General features: G+C 42.0%; 1 protein-coding gene across 5 annotated transcripts in view; it reads left to right on the forward strand.

The window, feature by feature from the left end:
* The first annotated feature begins 346 nt into the window (after nt 1-346).
* Nucleotides 347-20041, forward strand: part of CC2D1B (coiled-coil and C2 domain containing 1B) — a 34032-nt gene continuing 14337 nt past the window's right edge. For 2 of the 5 annotated variants that reach the window (XR_008824629.1, XM_056355806.1), the window contains exons 1-13: nt 347-490; nt 3513-3654; nt 7049-7164; nt 7953-8072; nt 9174-9311; nt 11365-11638; nt 12152-12276; nt 12417-12492; nt 14097-14207; nt 14539-14669; nt 14947-15019; nt 17193-17305; nt 18108-18300. Coding sequence is in view for 4 of the 5 variants with exons in the window: in XM_056355806.1 (XP_056211781.1) it covers nt 425-490; nt 3513-3654; nt 7049-7164; nt 7953-8072; nt 9174-9311; nt 11365-11638; nt 12152-12276; nt 12417-12492; nt 14097-14207; nt 14539-14669; nt 14947-15019; nt 17193-17305; nt 18108-18300 (1678 nt within the window). In the remaining variant the exon portion in view is untranslated. Of the gene's footprint in view, nt 491-3512; nt 3655-7048; nt 7165-7952; nt 8073-9173; nt 9312-11364; nt 11639-12151; nt 12277-12416; nt 12493-14096; nt 14208-14538; nt 14670-14946; nt 15020-17192; nt 17306-18107; nt 18301-20041 lie in introns of those variants that run through there. The other 3 variants (XM_056355808.1, XM_056355807.1, XM_056355809.1) reach the window with 3 other exon arrangements.

The following is a 20041-nucleotide window of genomic DNA, read 5'->3' on the forward strand; positions in this document are numbered from 1 at the left end:
GGGGGCTGAGGCGAGCGGCGGCGGCCGCTGTCTGACCGGCGCTCAGCCTGCCGCCTGCGGCGGGACCGGGAGCGCTCCACAGGGCACGGGGCGGGCCGGGCTGCCCTGCCCTCCCGCGGCGCTGGGGCCGGCGGGGGGTCCCGCCGTTGCCGCCCGCCCGCGCCGGGGGGGAGCGCGGTAGCGGCGGGTGCGAGTCCCCTCAGGCGGAGGGAGGGCGCGGCCGGGCCGGGCGCCCGGCGGGGCAGGCCTGGGCCCCGGGGAGCGCCTTGGGTGGGGGGTGCCCCGTGCCGCGGGTGGGTGCCGGTAACGGCCTGGGGGGTGTGCGCAGCCTGCTTCCTCCGGGCTGCCGGGCCGGGCACTGACGGTCAATTTCGTGTGCTCTCCGTCCCTCAGAGACACGATCTTCTCGAATTCATGAACCAGCATGCTTGGCAGGAGACCTAAAAAAAGCCCTCAGGCAAAGGGCCAGGGAGCTGCAGTTGCAAAGCAGGTAAGGAAGGCAAAGGGCCAGGGAGATGTGGTTGCAAAGCAAGCAGGGAAACCTCCTAATCCTGCTGCTCGTCGGGGTGGCTTCGCTCAGGGCTCTTGCTGCTGTTTTTCTGTTAGAATCTCCCAGGCGTTAATAAGATATTGCAGGACCGTGAAAAAATTTAAATTGTGTGGTGCCTTTTTTCCTGCTTCCTCCTTTAGCGCGTTCTTAAAGTAAACATCTGATATGCAGCAGTGGAGGAGGTCTTGCCGGGAAGCCCCAGTGTTAACGCTAAAATCTTTGCAGGAGACCTCATGACTCACGCTGGTAGTAGTTTCCTACCTCAGCTATATTGATATTTAATAATAGCTTCAGTAACTCTATAGAGGTTTGTCTTGCATCTCTTAGGAAAACTGAAATAAGGAGACCAGAGTATCAAATAACAAATTCAGGGGCACGTATAGGAGAACATTGAGGTGCTATACCTGAGACAGTTGATTTTAATTTTGCTTTGTACGGTTTTCTTTTTCTTGCAACAAATAGGCTGATGAGCCTGTGTCCCTCTCCTGTAGCTAAAAATGAGCTTAGATGTGTCTATGTGTTTGGATTTTCTTCAGACTCTTTAGCTTTGCATGTAGTTTCAGAAGCCTTGAGAAGAAAATTGTACGTTAGTCACTGTTGGCAGCTGTAGGAAGTCAGGCAACAGTGTCATAGAAATACAGCAAAGGCAAAATTCGGGGTAGAACAGTTGGAAGAAAAACAGAATACAGGTAAAGAATATGTTAGAACCAGAGTGGAACTTTAGAACTAATCTTCGAAAGTAGAATAGGAGCAAGTAATATACAGAGGAGGAATAACTGGTAAGAATATAGGGAAATATGAAAAGAGAATGGTTTTAGGATATTAGAGAAAATAGCTAGGATGTTCTCTTTTGGTGATTTCTTAGAAACCAGTATTTTCATACTGGAGGCAGAATGGTTTAGAGATCTGTGATGTCACCATTGTTCTAGTATGAAAGCTTGCATTTCTCAGTTGGAGAGGTAGTATATAATTTAGTTTGTTTAAACAAGGGAGAAGATGTAAGGTGAAAAAAGAAACCACACCCTAAAAAGGTAAAGAGTAAATAAAGGATCTGATTAACATATTTTACTAATTTCTAGTTCAGTACAGTTATTTATTCAGCCTGTCTTACAGCATGGAGGATTGTTTCTTGAAACAGATACACTAATGGCTTGTTCACTTGCAGATTTACTGAATTTAAACTGGTTTTGTGCTATGTAGTGTATCAACTGCAAGTTTTTTATAACCGCTTTTTTTTCCTGTTTTATTAAACATGTCTTTAATGCTATTAATTTAATTGGAAAGGTGCCTTACTGAACAGATTGAGAGACTTAGAGCTACAACTGCTGGATTCTGTTCTTAACTTCATTACTTACACTTGTTTGGCTTCCTACACTTGCAGTATAGTAATGAACAGATCACGTGCTCCTGGTCCATTTTGCACATTAATAAAGGGGGTGTGTGTTTATGTATGTATGTTCAAAGCTGTATGTATATTCCATAGAACTCGAATCTTTAGATCACCTGATTAAATCTTGCCCTGACCTTCTTTCCGTTCTGTTCAAGACTGCAAATGTTTTAGTTTTGTTTTGCGGAAGGGAGGTGGACAAGGCAGAGGGTGGCTAACTGATCTGCCTGGTGCCTTACAGGGTGTCGAGGGCAGGAGCTGGGCTAGTAAACAAATAGCTGTTGATTTTGAATCCTGTTCTGCGTCCTTGGAATTGGTGTTTTCAGCTATGTTTCACATTCTCCTTTGGGATTATAAAAGGGTTCAGAGAGACACAAAATATTTCAAGGCAGTAGCCACCAGCGCCTCAATTCCTACAGGGTTAAAAAGAAGTTGTTGTTACTTGTTCACACTAGTTTATAAACTGATAGGCAGCTTCAGCTTCTGGCAGTGCTTCACATCCTCTGAGGCAGGAGGGGATTGGTAACCCTTGTAATAATGACAACTGATTTTTATTCCTTTGCTTGAGAGAAATTGAACTGCTGCCTACTTGGCCATGTGAAGATCATTAAGTCAACAGGGGCTTATGCTTTGAAAAAGTCTGAGGAAGGCTCCACCTACCTCATAGCATGAATCTAATTCAGTTAATTCATGTTTACAAAAAACCTTAGCATACTTTGAATAAAAATGCTTTTATTTCTGGGTCAGTTAGTGTCAACCAGCAATACAAAACTCCTGATAAAATGGCATCTTAATACCTTTTAGACTAAGACCTCGGAGGTTTCTCTAATAATTATGTGCTTTGGCATGTTTTACAGTTGAGTGATATCTGCACTACTTTGTCAAATTCTGATTACTGTTATTAATAACTTTACCTGAGATGCTGTTGCTTAGCTGATGATCTGTTCCAGATGATTGTTTTCTCCAGTGTAGCGTAGGCGTTGCTGGGTTTGTAATGCCTATGTCTCTCTCTCTCTTTGTGCATGCGCTTTACGTGTTTATGATTTACAAACTGAGGTAACGAGAACTACAGAACAGTTCTGTATATGTAGTTTCTTCCAAGAGATAAGGGTGAAATCACTGCAGTGTATGCATGTCAGACTTGTATTGTGTGAACAACGATTGAATATTTTTTTTTTTAGCTTAGCTGTTAGAGGAACAGCCCTGAACTTCCCTGATGATATCTCCTTCATGAGGCTCAGTATAACAGATACAATTTTATTTTGCTTTGTTATGTCATATTATTAGATAGGCTTGATTTTAAGAAATTGTTGATTGTATAGAGTTTTAGCGGGAATATTTGTGACTTGCTAAGATTTATGAACCTTACGTCAGTCATGGGTACCTGTTATCCATCGTTTTGGCAATAGAAGTGGTATGATAGTGGGCTTTAGAAAAACTAAACAGAGTTCGGAATGCATTAAAATGTTTTAATAATCCATGCAGTATGATGTTTTTGAGTGTCATCTCTGTTCTAACTGCAGTTTGGTGGTGGTGTTTGTTTGTTTTTTAATTTCTATTTTCCCTTGGCTCCAGCTGGGGCTGTTCGTAGATTTTGACCCTGAAGAGATGCTGCTGGGTGCAGAGGAAGGTGGGGATGATGGGGACCTAGAAGCAGAGCTGGCTGCTATCACAGGAGCAAAGGTGAAAGAAGGGAAATCAAAGCCAAAAGGAAAAAGTAAGTTAAATTATCTGGATTTTATTTATTGACGATCTGATTAATTTATTGAAGATACCTATTTATAAATAACTGATTTATCTAAAATGTTTTTTCATCACTGATAGATAGAAGCTGAAATTGTAGCTACTCTCCCCTTTGAAAGGTTTAAGTTGTTACTTCACAAAAAGGGCAAGAGCTTTTTTTTGTCTGCTTTTGTAGATGTAGCAAAAAGATACATGATGGCTAGCTAATTTAATGACTAAATTAAGACATGCTTGTTTAGCATAAGTAGTATAAAAAGGTGTAGTGGGCGCTAGTTGAATTAAAAATGGAAATTTGTTTCTTGTGGAGGCTGGGTTGTTGTTGGGCTGTTCTTCTGTTTTTGTTTAAGGACTGAATTTACTGAATGAGCATTATATTATTAGTTACTTTGAGTCTGTACCCAAAATTGAATACCCTTTTAACAGGCAGATCATGGAACTGATGGAATTACTGGGAGAATCCTGTAGCTTGTGTTATGCAGGATGTTATCCATGTCTCTTGGAATGGATCATTACTGGTTTTAATATTTAAAGCATCTGTTAGTTTTGTCTGATAGCATTTGTGTATAGCTATGCAGTGTTTTACAGGATTGCTGTGATCTACTATAAATCAAGGCTGCTGTTGTGAGGGGCAGTCTCCAGTGAGCATGCTCTACCTTTAAGCCGGTATCCATATTTTTGGAGCTGCAGGGTGAGCTGGATCAGGAAACACATCTATAAAAATAAACATCCGTTGTTGGGCTAGGTTTTCAGCTGAATCAGTTCCTTGATCTCGTTTGCTGCCTGCCTGTTTGAATCCTCCTGTGGCTGCAAGGGAGGGGTGGCAGCAAGTGGTTGAGATGGGACAAGGAGAATGGGACCTTCCCTTGTACAGGTGTGTGAGCAGATGCTGGAAAGAAGGGGTAGTGCTACTGCAGCCTCATTTGCAGCTCTGCAGTAATTTGCCTGTAATATTTGAAGGGACTTCACACACAGCTGCAGGGAAATGAAGAATTTTAAAATATTTAGAAAAAGTTACTGTCTCCAAACAGTGTATTTGATGAGAGACAGAGGAAGTGTTTGTATCTGAACTAACTTCTAAATAATTTCCACTCTCTATTTCAAGATTGTAGTAAACCCCTAATAGAAGCTAGTAAACACAATAGCAGAACTTCTGCCATTGGACATAGGTTACTTGTCAAAACATGCAGGATAGTGTTTTGAGGATGAATCTGTGTGTCAGTAGCTCCTGAATTGTCAGCTTTTCAAGTGCTGACTTCCTTCTTGACCTGATTATGTCATCTCATGTGTTTTTTCAGTCCCTTCATTAATAAGAAAGAAATGAAACTTCAGATACTGCAAAATTAACATTTACTATGCCTTCTAAAGGCAAACGTGTTAGGGCTCAGAAAACTATTTTTCTAAAATCATTTACAGCTCTTCTGTTTCCTGGTAGAATTAGGAGTATGTAGATTAGAAGCTCGTGGAAGATGAGCAACTGGACAGCTGGCACTGGGACTCATGAGACCTGGTACAGTGTAGTTGTGGGGACATGGTGTGTGGTGGGGGCAGGATGCAGGCTGGCGCCTGGAAAGGAGGAGGGTACCGTAAGGACAGGGGAGAGACAGATCCTGTCTGGAGAAGAACAGAATAAAAGAGACCCAGTAACAACAGCTACTAGTGCTTGGTTCTTGGCTGAGCACAAGGTACAATAATTTACTCCTGGATTTATGTTCTAGAGCTCTGATGGGGGTGGGGGGAGGTAGGGGAAGTCATCTCTCCCTCTAGCTTGAAGATGCAAGCAGCAAAAGCTGTACTGTTGCAACATCTTAAGTACAGAGATCTCTGCTGTCTGTGACTGATAAATGGCAGTTGGTCAGCCACTGGGATGTTTGAAATGGTAGCCTCAACTTGCCATACTGGATTAGCACTGAACCAACCATCCGAGGATGCTCAGTTGGCTTTTTTGCCTCTAGTGTGGTTTCATGTAAGGAATGCTCTGACCCTTGAAGTACAGCCAGTTGCCTTTGCATATGGCCTGCTATCGTAGTTGCAGAGTTTTGCTGATGTTCAAATACATGAGCAACATGTTTGATACAGGTACTGAAGCACTGACATGGTAAATTAGGTTATTTGAACAGAAACGGCTTTGTACCTGGGTTAATTTTCAGTTGATTCAGAAAATGCAGGGACTGATGGGATCTATTCTAGATCTGTTTAAATTGACTGTAAAGCTCTGTCCCTGAAGTTGTATATTTTATGCAACATTGACTGACACTGGTGAGTCACAGTCATATGTCTGCATGGGGAAGTATCGGAAACATTTATGTGGACGGTTGGCATTTGTGTGCAAATAACTTCACCTTTGAGAGTGTATGGAGGAAGCTGATAGTTAAGGAAGATGTGGTTGGCACAGCATGCAGTAGAGATGAGAGTTCAGCAAGGAGGAGTTAAGTAGAGTTTTCAGGGTGAAGACCAGAAGCTTGAAGAGAAATTGCAAGACTAAGTAGCCAAGAAAGACTTTGAAAAGGGAAAATCTGATGGGCATGAGACAGCAATGGAGAAAATGCAGAAGTCAGAGAGACAGAAGAAATAACACTTCTTCTGATTTCCTTGGCAGTTCTCCGTGCCAGTGTTCTGCTGCTGCTTTTGCACTCTGGACAAGCATGATGCCTTGATTTGGAGCATTCTATTTTTGTACGCCAAGTGTGACTTTGCAGTGGTGTTTGATGTATAAAACAAGTAGTTTCTCAAGATGGATTTTCTTGTCTTCCTTTCTTGCTGTCTTCAAATGTATGGATAGTGTGCTATGCCTCCTTGCTTGTCATGTTAACAGCCAGTAGTTTGGCTTAAGACTTGTGTGGTTCAGTACGTCTCTACAGTTGATGTTTATGTGCATCATCAGATTCAAAGGATACATATGTATCTAGTTCAACATGAGACGGACAGAGAGAGACATTCTTGTGCATAAGATTGTACATTGAGAAAATGGATCAACTGTTGGAGTCTCAATTGTAGTGTAGACCCTATACAAAAGTCCAGTGATTTAGTAAGTGTGATGGTGCTTATGGTTTTGCTCTTCAAGCTCCTTGTATTAGTAAACAGACATTATTTCTCCCTGAGATCAAATTTCTGAGCTAGGTGGTTGGATGCAGTAATTTTCCTTGTCTTACTGCCTGCCTCGACTGTCACTCTCAGGAACACTAGTATTGCTTTTGCCTGGATGTTCACTTCCCCAGTTTTTGCCCTTTATCCATGAGTATACTCTCACTTACCTACAACGCTATCTGATAAAGGGGAAGCAAGAGGAAAAGTCACTGCTCTCTTTTTATATTCCGTGACCGCATAACTGTTACTTAGGGTTTATGGCTCCTTGTGTTTTCTTTTTACAGCTCCTCTGCCCATGGATCATATTGAAAAGATGGCTGCAGAGTGTATGAAGGACCTGAATGAAGATGAGGAGGACGAAGCAGATGACGAAGACTTGGAGAAAGATACAGACCTGTTGGTATGCGTAACTTTGTTAGCAGGAAGTTTTAGTATGTCTTTGTGTTGTGTTTTTTTTTAACAGAACTGCATTTAACAACAGTGTCTGTTAATTTTGTGGTGACAAGCTGAAATACTGCAAAAACATTCCTTTAGATCTGAGGCTTTGCAGGATCCAACCCCCTGCACACCAGAGTAAGAGAGTTTGCTATCTAATGTTCATCTGTGTGAGGGCCTTAGAGAAGTGGGGAGAACAGTGGGAATCCCTTTCTGTGTCAGCTGGTGAAATGCAGCCGGGGCATTCTGCTTAAAGTGATGCCTGTCACTATTTTGCTACTGCTTTGAGTGGCGCTTGATGTGAAAGAATATCTCACAAGGAATTCTTTGTCATTCAGTGAGCAAGCTAGCTGGCAAGGTTTAGGGAAGGAGTATCAAGCAATGTTTTTGACTACTGTTGTTAATAGCTGGTTTTTTGGAACGTTTACATTTGGATTTGAGCGATCTTTGTGGAAGTAATTCTCCGAAATTCCTCAGCTTCAGATCTCTAACCACTAGTTTGTGTGGTGATCCTGGAGCTGCAGTGTGACTTTTGAGTAGTATCTGGCTTTCTGTTGTGAATACAAGTGGAACCAGTTTCATTTAAAAATAAAAATAAAATAAAAAAAAATACAGGAATATAAGATATTTAGACTCTCTGGGTTCAAGGTCCATCCAAAGGTTTTGGAGCTTGAGACTTGATTTTATTTTGTCTTTTGAGGAAATTGAAAATTTTGAGGAAAAGCCTTTTGTTGGCTTTTACTTTTACTTCAGGCAGAATTGCAAGAAGTTCTGGGGGTGGAAAGTGAGACAGGAAGCTGTGAGGATGAAACGATAGCAATGGAGCCATCCACAGCTGAACCAGAAAATGAGCAACCTGAACTGCAACCACAGGTAGGAAGGAGCTTCGTGTTCCTGACACTTTTGCTGAACCACTGTTGTCATGCAGCTTATATGAGGGTCACAAATAAGGATCTAGAGTTTGTCTGGTCCTCTAAGGAAGTAAAACCAACACTATCGCAGTCTTCTCTGTGTAAAGCAATGCTGTATTGATATAAGTGATTTTTTTCCTTGTTCAAAGGTTGATTTTTAATGTTAACAAAGAATTGAGGAGGCAAACAGTTGGAATCAAGCATATCTTGTCCCTCGTTATACATTTGAGCGTGGAGACTGCCGTTCAGGCTTCCAGAGTTTGTATCTTCCCCCTCAGAGTATTGGGTGGTGTGCTGAAATTGTGTGACCTATAACTCGGCATCTTTGACAACTTTGTGGAATTTTACACTGTAGCATTAGCTTTCTCAGTTTAATTTGTCAGTTGTCATGCAGTCAAATCCTTTATTCAGTTAATGCCCTGTTTCTGTTGTGTGCTGCAGAGTCCGGTGCACAAAGGGCACCAGGCCCTTTAATAAATGGGTCTGAGAGCATTTCTGTAGAGATAAGGGCAATAATTACATCAGTAGCCATCTGAAAAGTCTCTGTAGCTATGCAGTGTTTATAAGTAGCTGCTCATAACTTTACTTAGGCTGCTTTTGTCACTGAACCTAATTCCAGGCTGTAGGAGGAAGAGAAAGAGCTCTTGTAGTAAAACCAGCTTGAAGAAGCCTGGAAGGGAGTAAACTAGCACGTTTTAAAAATAAGAAAAGAAAAAGTCAATATTTGTGCCAAAATACCTCTTCACACCCTCTGTTGTGTGGTGTTTGAGAGACTGTACTGTTCTCTTCACCAACTCCCTAACCACATGGCTCCAATTACCCTGTGACTGTGAGTTTTCTAAATGTCTCCACCCATTCTTCTCTATTAGGCCTTTGAGAAAAAGCCCAGCAGAGGTGGATCCAGGGGCTGGTAGCGTAGTACAAGTGCTCCTCTGTTTTAGCGACTGTTTCATCCTTGCCCTAGTGTGTGTGGAAGTGGAGTACTTGTTTTTCAGTGCTGTGGGAAAACTCATATAGTTGGATGAAATAAGTTTTCTTGATTTGTTTTATTATTTTTTCTGAGACCACCTCACTTCCTGCTGTTACCAGTGAGCTACAACAGACAATAGAGAAGAGAATTGCTAACTATAGGACAGCAATTTCTAACGCAAAGGAGTCAGGTGAGAGTGCCAAAATACGCCGATACGAAAGAGGCCTTAAGGTAAGTTGGGTTCATCAGGCATCTGAATGAGGGGGAGGCGAAGTCAGTTCTCTAAAGTGTAGTTCAGAGTCTTTCCAGATGGGTGAATTTCTTGAAAGGGGAGAAGAATTCTAATATGCTGCCTTGAGTTATTTTAAAAACATTTCATGTTACTTACTACCAATCTGATGTAGCAAATACACAGATGAAGTGGAACTTCAGATGCTTTTGTGCATCAGCTCTTTTTGTGTTGAATGTGGCTAGTGGGAGCTGGAACCAGAGTTTGCGTTAAACGCACCCATCTTGATCTGAGTTTGACCTGTGACGGACTGTTCAGTGTTACCTTAAAGCTTTCCTAGCACATATACCTTCCACTTAGTCACTGATGCCTTCCTTTAGATACTAACCTTACACCCAGTTCTGTGAGATAAAGGAAGATGATACCTTTCTCTGAGTGTGTTGGCTGTGCTGCAAAATGAATAGAACAGGATTTTTCATTAAGGCAATTAAAAATGGCAGTGAGGAGCAGTTCCTTCAGCTTTGCATCTTTTCAGCCAGGTGGCGTGCTTGTAGTTAGTTGGTAGTGCTTGGTGATTACCGCTGTGCAGAGTGCTTTTATTTCCCTGTTTGCTTTTATCTGGCCTCCTGCATCAACGCAGACAGCAGGCAGCTCTGTCTTGTTGAGCAAAGCTCTATAGCTCAGCACTGTCCACCGGGGGAAGAATGTAGTCTCGTTAGCTACCAGGTGTCTTAGGGTACAAAGGGAATAACTTGAGGCCAAGCCCAGGGGAGGAAATGCACAAAAAGGAGATGTCTGTGTGTGTCCACTGCCTGCTAGCTCTGAAAGGAATGTACATGAAACCACCTGACCTTTCAGGTTCAGAGAGCAAGAGGAATAGGCAAACCAGCCTAATTCATCCAATAACGAAGCTTAATGTGCTGTTTGCTACTTCCTTTATTTTTCAAAGCAGGGAATTTCCCTGTGCCTAAGCCTAAGCAGTGTAACTGAGGATAATAAACCAGATCTCACTTCACAGCTCGCAGTTCCTTAATTAGCAAAGTGACATGCCAACAAATGGTGTACAGTTATCTCTTGTACTTAGTTCTTGGAACTGTGAACTTTAATCTCAGTGTTTAATTCCATTTCCCATCAGTCTGTCATCCCACACGTGGAGAAGGGAGAGCTGTGTGTGGGTTGCTGCACTGGTCTGAACCCCAATCTCACATGCAGTCAGTCCGAAGCATCTATGCCACTGTTGCTTAATAGGTCAAACAATGTCATGGCTAACCAAAAATAGCAGTGATTCTGGCACTGATGAGATTTTGTTGTTGTCATCTTCATTTTTCTGTGCTTCCATTTCAGCTTCTGTGGAAGATGAAAGAAGTAAAACTTTTGTTTTGGCTTAAACTGCGTGGTGGTCTTTTGTCTGAACCTTATATAAAAAAACCCTGACTAAACAAAAAACAAATTTTAAAAAAAAAAAAGCTGCAGTACTGAGGAAGGTAGAATTTGTGATGGAGGAAGGGTTTTAAAAAAATGAGCATCAGTTACCCAGTGTTGCAGATGGTGAGAGCTTCTTGCCATGGGTCAGCAGCTTAGGTTTCTTTCCTTTATTAGTATTTAATAGCTTTTCTTGTTCCATTAAGTAGGTATGCAGACTGCTTCCTTCCCTGAATCCACATAGGCAGTGACATTTCAGAGTAGTGTATTTTATTTTGTTTTAAAGACAGAAAATCTACCTACGGTTGGTATAAATGGCTTCTTTGGTGACTTTCTGTGACCAAGCTGAGTGGACCACAGCAGCTATCAGATAATTCTAGGTGTTAAGGTACTTGCAACTACCTGCTTTGGGTAACAAGTCCTTTGCATTGTGCTGCTCTGGTAAATGGACACCTCTCACTAGCGCTGAAGTTGGCCTCACAGAAGAATAGGGTGCTAAAGGGCAGCCATTGGTCACGGTGTGCGTAACAGATCCCATCATGTATAAGGGAATGAATTTCTGGTTTAATGACTTTATGCTTGTAATATGTTTGATGAAAATGCCTATTGACTTTGCTGTTCCATCTCTGCCAGACACTGGAAACCATGCTGGCTGCAGCGAAGAAAGGCAAAAAAATCAATGAGGAAGAAATGCCACCTCCTGTTGCAACAGGAAAGAGTTCTTCTCACTTACCTCAAGCCACAGGGGTGGAGTTAGAGAATCCGGGAGATGCGGTCAGTGTCCTGCCAGAGAAGAAAGCTGAGTCTGCTGCAGATGATGAGCAGAAGAGCTCTCATGAAGCGGTGCAGCATCTGGAATCAGAGTCTCTACAGGGTCATGCTGCTTCTAGTCCTACCATGGAAACAGGTATCATGATCTGAGAGGATAAGCAGCTACAACACTATTGCAAAATCTTTCTTGGTACTGGTGTTGTGTACCAAAGTACTGCTTACGTTGGAAATTCCCTGCTGAATGTTTCAGATATAGTTGTCAGTGGGATGCTGAATTTCTGGCAGTGGAATTGATTATTGTTATAGAGTTTTTACATGCTTTGTATCGGTATGTTAAGTTTTCCCATGCCTTGGTTTCTCCTTCAGTATTGCAACATGTGGAATTCCAAGCTTTAAAGAGTTTTGAGATACTGACTAAAAGACTACTCTGTTTTTTGTTTTTTATTTTTTTATTTTTTTTAATTGGGAAGAGTGGGATTTTTATGTCAGGTAGGACTTCTGCAGGAGACTGGAAGAAAAAGCACTTTTGTAAGATGGCTGTGTGATTCAAACGAAAAGAGGACTCATGCAGGTTTCAGTAGATGGGCGTAGCAAGGGATGCATGTCTTGCATGCTCTGTGTAAGTCTCAGCATTATCTCATTCTTACAGATCTCCAGAACAGCAACACACGAGCGATACTACTTATGAGGCAGAAGGAGTATAAATTAGCAGCTCTAAAAGCCAAGCAGCAAGGGGACCTGGAAAAAGCAAAGGAATATATGAAGGCAGGCAAGGTGTGCACACAAGAAATCCAGAGTGCTAAACATACCCTGTGCTGTAACCACGTGCATTGAGTATCAAATATTTATCGTGGCGGCTAGCAAGTCTTGGACATACTAGAATAAAACTTGGTTTTTGTTCTTTTCTGCATTAGAAATTCAACGTGGTCTTGGAAGCTTTGGACAGTGGGCAGCCAATAGACCTCCAGAATATGCCTCCATCTCCTCAGGGTAAGGCTCTTGTTACAGAAGTCTCTCTGTGCTGTAATGGAATGATTCTGCATTTGATTGCAAAACTATAAGAAGGTTTGTAGACCACTTGGGTTGGAGGCTTACTGCATATTCAAATTCTAGTCAAGACCGCTCAGCTTCAAGAGGGATATAGAGTGTGTCCAGAGAAGGGCAGCAAAACTGGTGAAGGGTCTAGAGAAAAAGTCTTATGAGGGAGCTGGGCTTGTTTAGTCTGGGAGAGGAGGAGACTTGAGGGGGCATCTTACTGCTCTCTACAGCTCCCTGAAAGGAGGTTGTAGGCTGATGGGGAATAGTCTCTTCTCACAGATGACTAGTGACAGGACAAGAGGAAAGAGCCTCAAGTTACACCAGGGGAGGTTTAGACTGGATATTAGGAAAAAATTCTTCACTGAAAGGGTGGTCAAGCATTGGAACAGGCTGCCCAGGGAAGTGGTGGAATCAGCATCCCTGAACGTGTTTAAAAAAAACATGTAGATGTGGTGCTTAGCGGCATGGTTTAGTTATGGACTTGGCAGTCCTGGGTTAATGGTTGGAGCTGATGATCTCAAAGTTCTTTTCCAACCTAAATGATTCTATGATTCTACCAACAAAGAAAAATGAGGTATCATTATTTATATTGAAGTTACTCACCGTGAATTACAAGTTGAAGTAAGTATTGATGTCTAATATTCCTGGCTTTATAACTTTAGATAATAGCCAGTATTTGAAATGGAAGAGAAAGAAGGATAATGGCACATTCTTAGCGTTTACTGTAGTATTTGATGGTGTTACATGTTTTCAATTGAATTTCTTAACATTCAGGTTAAGAGATAAACAGATAGATTGCAGTGCAGTCAAGTCTAAAGCTTAAAGCAAGTTACCAGTATTAATGGTGCTTCCATCCTTGTAAGACAGGTTTGTTTTCTTAATAGGTCTAGTATCTACAATTAATATTTGGTCTGTGCAACTCAGTGTTTTAAAGTTTAGATTATTTTATTCTAAGAAGCTAAATGACAGATCATTTTATTTCAGTAAATCATGAGATTTATGACTCCTTAAGTTATAAACTGATCACCAAATGGCATTAGAGAGAAACTTCACCCATGATATAATCTTGCCTTAAAAAGTGCAGGGTTTTTGCAGCAGATATTTTTGTAATTTTCTGAAATAACCACTGTTATACAATGCCAGAAATGGGTGTCTGAATACATGACATTAGTTGCTTCCTTTTTTCAGCACATCTTTTGTTACTAGGATATTTTAGTCAATTAGCAATCTTGTTCACTCTTTCCATCTGCCAAGATACCAAGTTGTATTTTGAGAAATTCTTAGAATACTTGAACTGGTTTTACTTTTTTTTTTTTGTTTTCTTTACCCTCCAGCAGCATTAACCTAAATTAAATAAATATTTGAGATTTTCTGTTATAAAGCATTTTCTCTGAATAATGGGAACTTTAGACTTATCTAACCACACAGATACTGTTCTGAAGGAAAAAAGCTTTCAGGAAGATGATGTGATGAGATTGATGGTTTTCTGAGTAACACGGGTTGACTTGCTGTTTATGGAACATGCTGTGAAACTTCCTGCTTTCTTTGCTTTGCAGATCTTGAAAGCCTAGGAAATGTACAAGGGGCATTCAAGCAAAAGGTACCAGCCCCACCGGGATGTTCCCGGGATCTTACAACGCCTGAACCTCAGACACAAGAAGCTTCAGGTAGGACTTCTGGATTTCTCTAGCAAGCCATAAAAATAGCGCAGCTGGAAAGCACTTTAAGGTCTGCCCTATCCCACTGAATTGCAGCAGGATTGAGTAAACCCATCTAACGTTCCTGAATATTGTTTGCTGCTGATCCCGTCTGTACTTTGGTCTGGATCAGTAATGGAAGTAAAAATCAATAAACTTTCTTTAGGATAATTGTATTCATAATAAGACTTTGCAGTGATGTTTCTGTCTCTGCAGAAGGTAAGGAAGGGGAGGAAAAAGGCAGCTCATATGTTTTGAAATCTGAATCATATGGCATTTTATTGTCTTGTCTTGTTTCAAGCTTCCCCACAACAGCCAAAAACAGTGCTGGAAGCATTGCAGCAAAGGCTTGAGAAGTACAAGTCGGCAGCAGCACAGGCTAAAGCGAGTGGGGATGATCGGAAGGGCAGGATGCACGAGAGGATAGCCAAGGTAAAACAAAAGTGTAGCAAGCTGCTTGTATCCAGCAAAGCCGTCTGAATCAGTTCTCTGATTCAAGCTGAAGATTTTTTCATTTGTGTATTGTCCTCTTTGAAAAGAGCTCCATTAGGGAAGCTGTAAAGCATTCGGAGGAAAGAAGGAATAGAGACAATGCGTATGTTGCAGCAAAATACTGTGTATTCTGCGATACTTATGCTGGTTAAATACAAATGATTGCTAATTTATAGTCAACTCCATGTTATGTCTCACTGAGTGCCTTTGATTACAGCAATACCAGGATGCCATAAGAGCCCATAAAGCAGGGAGAAAAGTGAATTTTTCTGAGCTACCTGTTCCTCCTGGTAAGTGCAAATACAGAATGTCTTAGTGAGACTTCTGTAGGTCTACTGTGCTCTGAAGGAGGTGTGCAGGTAATTGCCACCTCATTCTGTGGAACGGCTCCTCCTTTTTCTCAGTGAGTAGGCTGGCCTTGCTGTTTGATGGTTATTGTGAAACTGCTTGTTAACATGCTCCCAAACTTTCTCACTGGTGAATATTCCTGACTATTGACTGCCTGTTTGACAGGACCAGAACTTAAAACTGGTAGTATTTGAAAAGTGAAACAACTTAACCATGGGCAGGTGCTGCAAATGTTACCCATCTGTCCTCTGTGCCAGCCCTCCTAGAGGAAAGAATAAACTTGGGATATATTGGCTTCTTAGTTTACCGGAAGATTTTTGCAACTGAAAACATTTGCTTGGTGTCCTCCATTCTGTTGATTCCCAGCCCGAGCCCCAGAACTCGATATCTAATTAATCATCTTGCAATACCTGAGAAGTCAGATCACTGTTGCAGCTCTCATGGCTAGTAAAAGTAGTCTACAGAAACAAATCAAGTCACGCCCATGGTCACACTGAGACAGTAACAGAGACAGAAACTGAACCTGCTTCTTGAGACACTGTGTCCTGTTTATCTTCTTCAGAATGCATAGTGCTATGTTTGTAAAAGTTTGGGCAAGGTCAGCATCTATGAATGGTCTGCCTCTGGTTTGCATGATCTTGTTTTTCCCCTAGGAAGCATCATTCTGTTTAACTTGTGCCTGATGTGTTCTTCTGAAAAGATACACTTAGTACTGCAAAGTGGCACCTAAACATTTTTAAGTTAGAAAAGGGACACGGACCTCGTGGCTTTTTTGTTACTGTCAAATGTGGTAATGGCAAACACTGTAGTAGTAGTAGTAGGAAAGTAGGCAGTGCCAGCTCTGTCAGGTCATGTACTGCTTTGAAGTTTCCCTGCTTTGAAGCTGTCCCAGAAAAGCAGTTTAGCATCCCTTGTTCTAGAATGTAATCTATTTCTTGGTAAATACCAATTTCTGTAAGGGTGAGGTACTCCATATTTACACCCCTGAAAATATGGATAACTCCTCTATTTCCTTACACGTTAGCCTCATGTTTTTCAGCCATCACATAGAGGCCATATGATTTATGTTGAAGACGTCCGTCAGGCAGTCACTGAAACCAGCAATGAGATTATAATGAACCGGCAGTGCATTTCATTGCATCTGGATGATGATAAGTACCAGCCTTGACCTCCTTGGAGACAGAAATGCCACTGAGTAATAGATCAAACGTCAGGCAGGAGCAGCAGCATAGGATTCTGCGTTCTGCCTGCCTGTGTACCTCAAACTTGTTCTGTCCCCATAGCAGCCATCTCTAGGCTTAGAAGCAGTTTAGTATTTCTTGGCACTTCTAATGAGACTGGCGACAAGAATGCTTGCTACATATTAATGAGATAAAACTTATTTACAGACGTTTTATAGTAATGGCTCTGGGTCTCTTGTTTGAAGCTGATGCTGAACTGGTGGTGTGGAAGTGAGAGTTTATTTTCCATTGTCAAGCCTTCCTCATATCCTTAAAAGGATAATAAAATCATGAAAAGGATTGTTCTTCATGTACTTCACATTTAACTACTCTGATTTTGCCTTACTTTCCAACCTCTGCATTGCAGTAGACTTTCAGCAGAGGCTTGGTGTGTTATCCAGATGTCAGCGGTATATTGTTTATTACTTTATGGGGTAGCACTGATTTTGTGCTGGACTGTGTGCCAACTAAGGTGAGAAAGCAGTGAGGGGAGAAAAAAGAGCCAGCAGCTTTTTGTACAGTCCACTGTCCTCTTGTGCAAAGGAGAGAGACTAAATTCTTTGCTGGTTCTGGGGGCATCTCTGTTACCAAGGTCTGGAGATCGTGAGGTTCCTTGGCTGGTTAACAGTTGCTGAACTTAGAAAACTATGTTCTGTTATTGCATCGTTTTAGCATCATCCCTTTAAGCCTGGATATCTGTGAGAGATCTGATCTTAAGCCCACCACTCAGGCTTCATCTAGCAAGGCTTTGTGGCCTTGGCCTCAGTCTTGTTATGCTGAATTCTGAAATAAATAATAATTAATTGGATAGAAATAGCTTTACAGACAAGAAGAAATATGGAAGACAGTACGTAGGTCTTAAGCAGCTCTGCTTCTGCATTCCTTTCCTTTGCAGGATTTCCCCCTCTTCCTGGCATTGCAGCAATGGACGGTGACACCACTATAGCTGCTGTTCTGGAAAGTGCGAGCAAGCTGGCAAGCATGGAGGAGAATGATGAAGAGGAGGAGGTTCGTATTTCTTAGTAGGATGTGTAAAAGTGTAAATGCTGTCTCTTGTAGTGTGCAGAGTTGAGTCCATTGGATTTCCAGTCAAGCAAGGGTACTGAGACGAAATACATTTCCGAGATGCCTGAAGAGTACAGGATCTCGGTGGTAATTTCAGTTTGCATTATAGTGTAGGGGAGAGGGAGAGAGGTGATATGTTATTACAGACAGTACCTACAGAGTCTATGAGTCCTCAGTTCAGCTCTTTTCTTAACTTGCTTTGAAAATAAAACCCACATACAAACACTTCAGATGCTGGCCACCCCTTTACATTGTTCTAAACTATTTAAATCTGTACTTTTGTCCTGCATCCCAGTAGCTCCTGTGTTTGTGCTTTCCTAGGATGTTCAACACTTACTGCTTTTTGTCAGGCGGTACCAGCCTTAAGACTTCGGTTTGATTTCTTTCTTGGTTGCTGATAGTTTGTGCTTGCAAATGGAGTAGGTGCTTTTTAATGGAGAGAATTCCTGGGTGATGTTTTTTGTGCCTGCATCTGTGGTTTTTTTAAACCACTGCCTGTTGAAAATTCCTTTTGTCCCCTCTGTAGTGGAGGTTTGACATTTGCGTAGCTCAACTACCTACTGGCATGGCATGGCTCATAAACCTCCAGAAGTTAAAATTTGCTGTCTGGAATGTTACGTTCCCCCTCAGAAGTGATACCAGAAGGCCGATACAGTGATAACCATGGTTGTTGATGCTTGAGATGCTGTCCTCGACTCTGAAATAGATTTTGTGCATTTAATACGAAATTTTTTTCTTATGCTAGAATGAACCTCTGACACAGGCCCCAGTTGCCAAGAAGCCTGCTCAGCTGCCTGGAAAGCCGACTCAAGTTGTTAAGCCAATTACAGTGCCGTCAGCTCTAGCTGAGGAGGAGAGCTCGCCTGAGCATGTGAAACGGGCTGCATCACCCTCCACCCTGGGCAAGGCAGAGTCGATGGATCATCTCCCTCCAGCTGGTAAGGTGAAGGGTTCGTCATTCCCAATGATCCATGTGCAGATTGTTTACACTAGTTTATTTTAATATCTTGGTAAAGACTTCTTTTCATTATATTTGATATGAGCCTGTAAATATGTGACATATATACTGAGGCTTCTTCAGAGGAAATCTATGTCTGCTGGAGGGCAGATGCAGACCACAGCCATGCAGCTTTATTTCACAGAGGCAGCATGTGTAATTCTAAGGGTGATTGGGGTTTTAATTAATTTTGATGTAACAAGTGCATTGATTCATAATGTTTAACTCTGCTCACAGTTGAACTCTACGTATACTCTCATTACAGTGGACGGCTTGCCAGTGTGAATTATTCATTGATCTAATGCAGCTTCCTACATCAAACAGTGGTTTCTGCCTAGTGCATCGCATGGTCCAAGGATCTCAAACTTGCATATGGGTTCATCAATCTCTAGCCCTGCTGTTGCTGAGGTCCCTGAACTGTTCTCTGTACAAGATTAATTGTACAGATAGTGAGGGACAGCCACTACCCCACAGTGTGATTTGGGCACATACCGGCCATGTTCAGGCTCTCACTGGTTCTGGTGTCGTGCCTTGACTGTAATCCCATCCTCCGTCCGTTCTGCCCTCGGTAGTTCCCTCAGAACAAAGTAGAACTGCCTAGTTGGCTGGTGCAAGTTCTTTTCTAGAGTGCAAAGGCATTTCGTAGTGCCACTTGGATTAGCTCGTAACTCTTCTCTCTAGAAAACTCCATGACTCATTAAGACCACTAAAACATAATAGTTGTCCAGTTTGGTTTTGAAAATCTATGAATCCTCAAGAGTTTTGATGTTTGCAATTTTAGCTGACATATTAATCTCTTGAGTAAGTTGCCCTAGATTTATGCTGTGAAGGAATTGATAATACCTGGTCTTTGGTGTCACAGTAATCTCTCCTGGGTATTTCAAGTATTTTAAAATAAGACCAATAGGTGCAACAAGAACCTGGACAGATTCATGCTGACATGATTTTCACAACAAAGTATCAGTACTTCACTATTGTAAAGCTGTATTTCACTAGCCAAAGTGCACTCTGTGATCCAAATGTTACCTCCTTCCCCCCAGAATTACGAAGTGTAGCTTACAGCTGCCCGTAGCTGATAAATCTTGTCTTTTTGTTCTTGGAGAGTGCAGAGCGTAGGGAGGTCTGGGAGTGGGGTGGAGCAGTTGCACTTAAGGCCTATACCAGGAAACTCAGGGAGCCAAAATCAGTTGGATTAATGGCTTTGCTCAGTCCATTTTGCACAGATTTTCTTTGAAAACACCTGTGCTCTGTGTCTCAGCCTCGCAGAGCTCACCGTGGGTTTTGTCTCGGTGGAATCTGGGCTAGCTGCCTTGTCTAATCAGTTTGGTTTTGGCTGATGGGGCAAATTGCCTACAGCAGCAGGACAGCGGGCTATTTTGTGAGGATGGGAATAAAACTGGTCATCATCTGACAGCAGTGAACATAGTGTGAGAATCATTGGTATATTTACTTGCTGAGACAGACACCTCTTGCAACTGTTGTTTAGCTTGTGTAATCATGAGTAGAGTGCAGTGGTGAATACACTATGAGTGTCTCTGGAAATGGCTGTAATCAGCTCACGCTGTACCATTTCCTAAGTGAGGTGTAGGAAGAGGCAGGATGCGCTGACCTGGTGCAGTGTAAAGCAATCTTTTCTGACTTGTATGGTTGTCCTTACTGTTTGTGGGGAAAAAAGAGGAGAT

The sequence above is a fragment of the Falco biarmicus genome, chromosome 11, assembly GCF_023638135.1.
Source record: "Falco biarmicus isolate bFalBia1 chromosome 11, bFalBia1.pri, whole genome shotgun sequence".
NCBI lineage: Eukaryota > Metazoa > Chordata > Aves > Falconiformes > Falconidae > Falco > Falco biarmicus.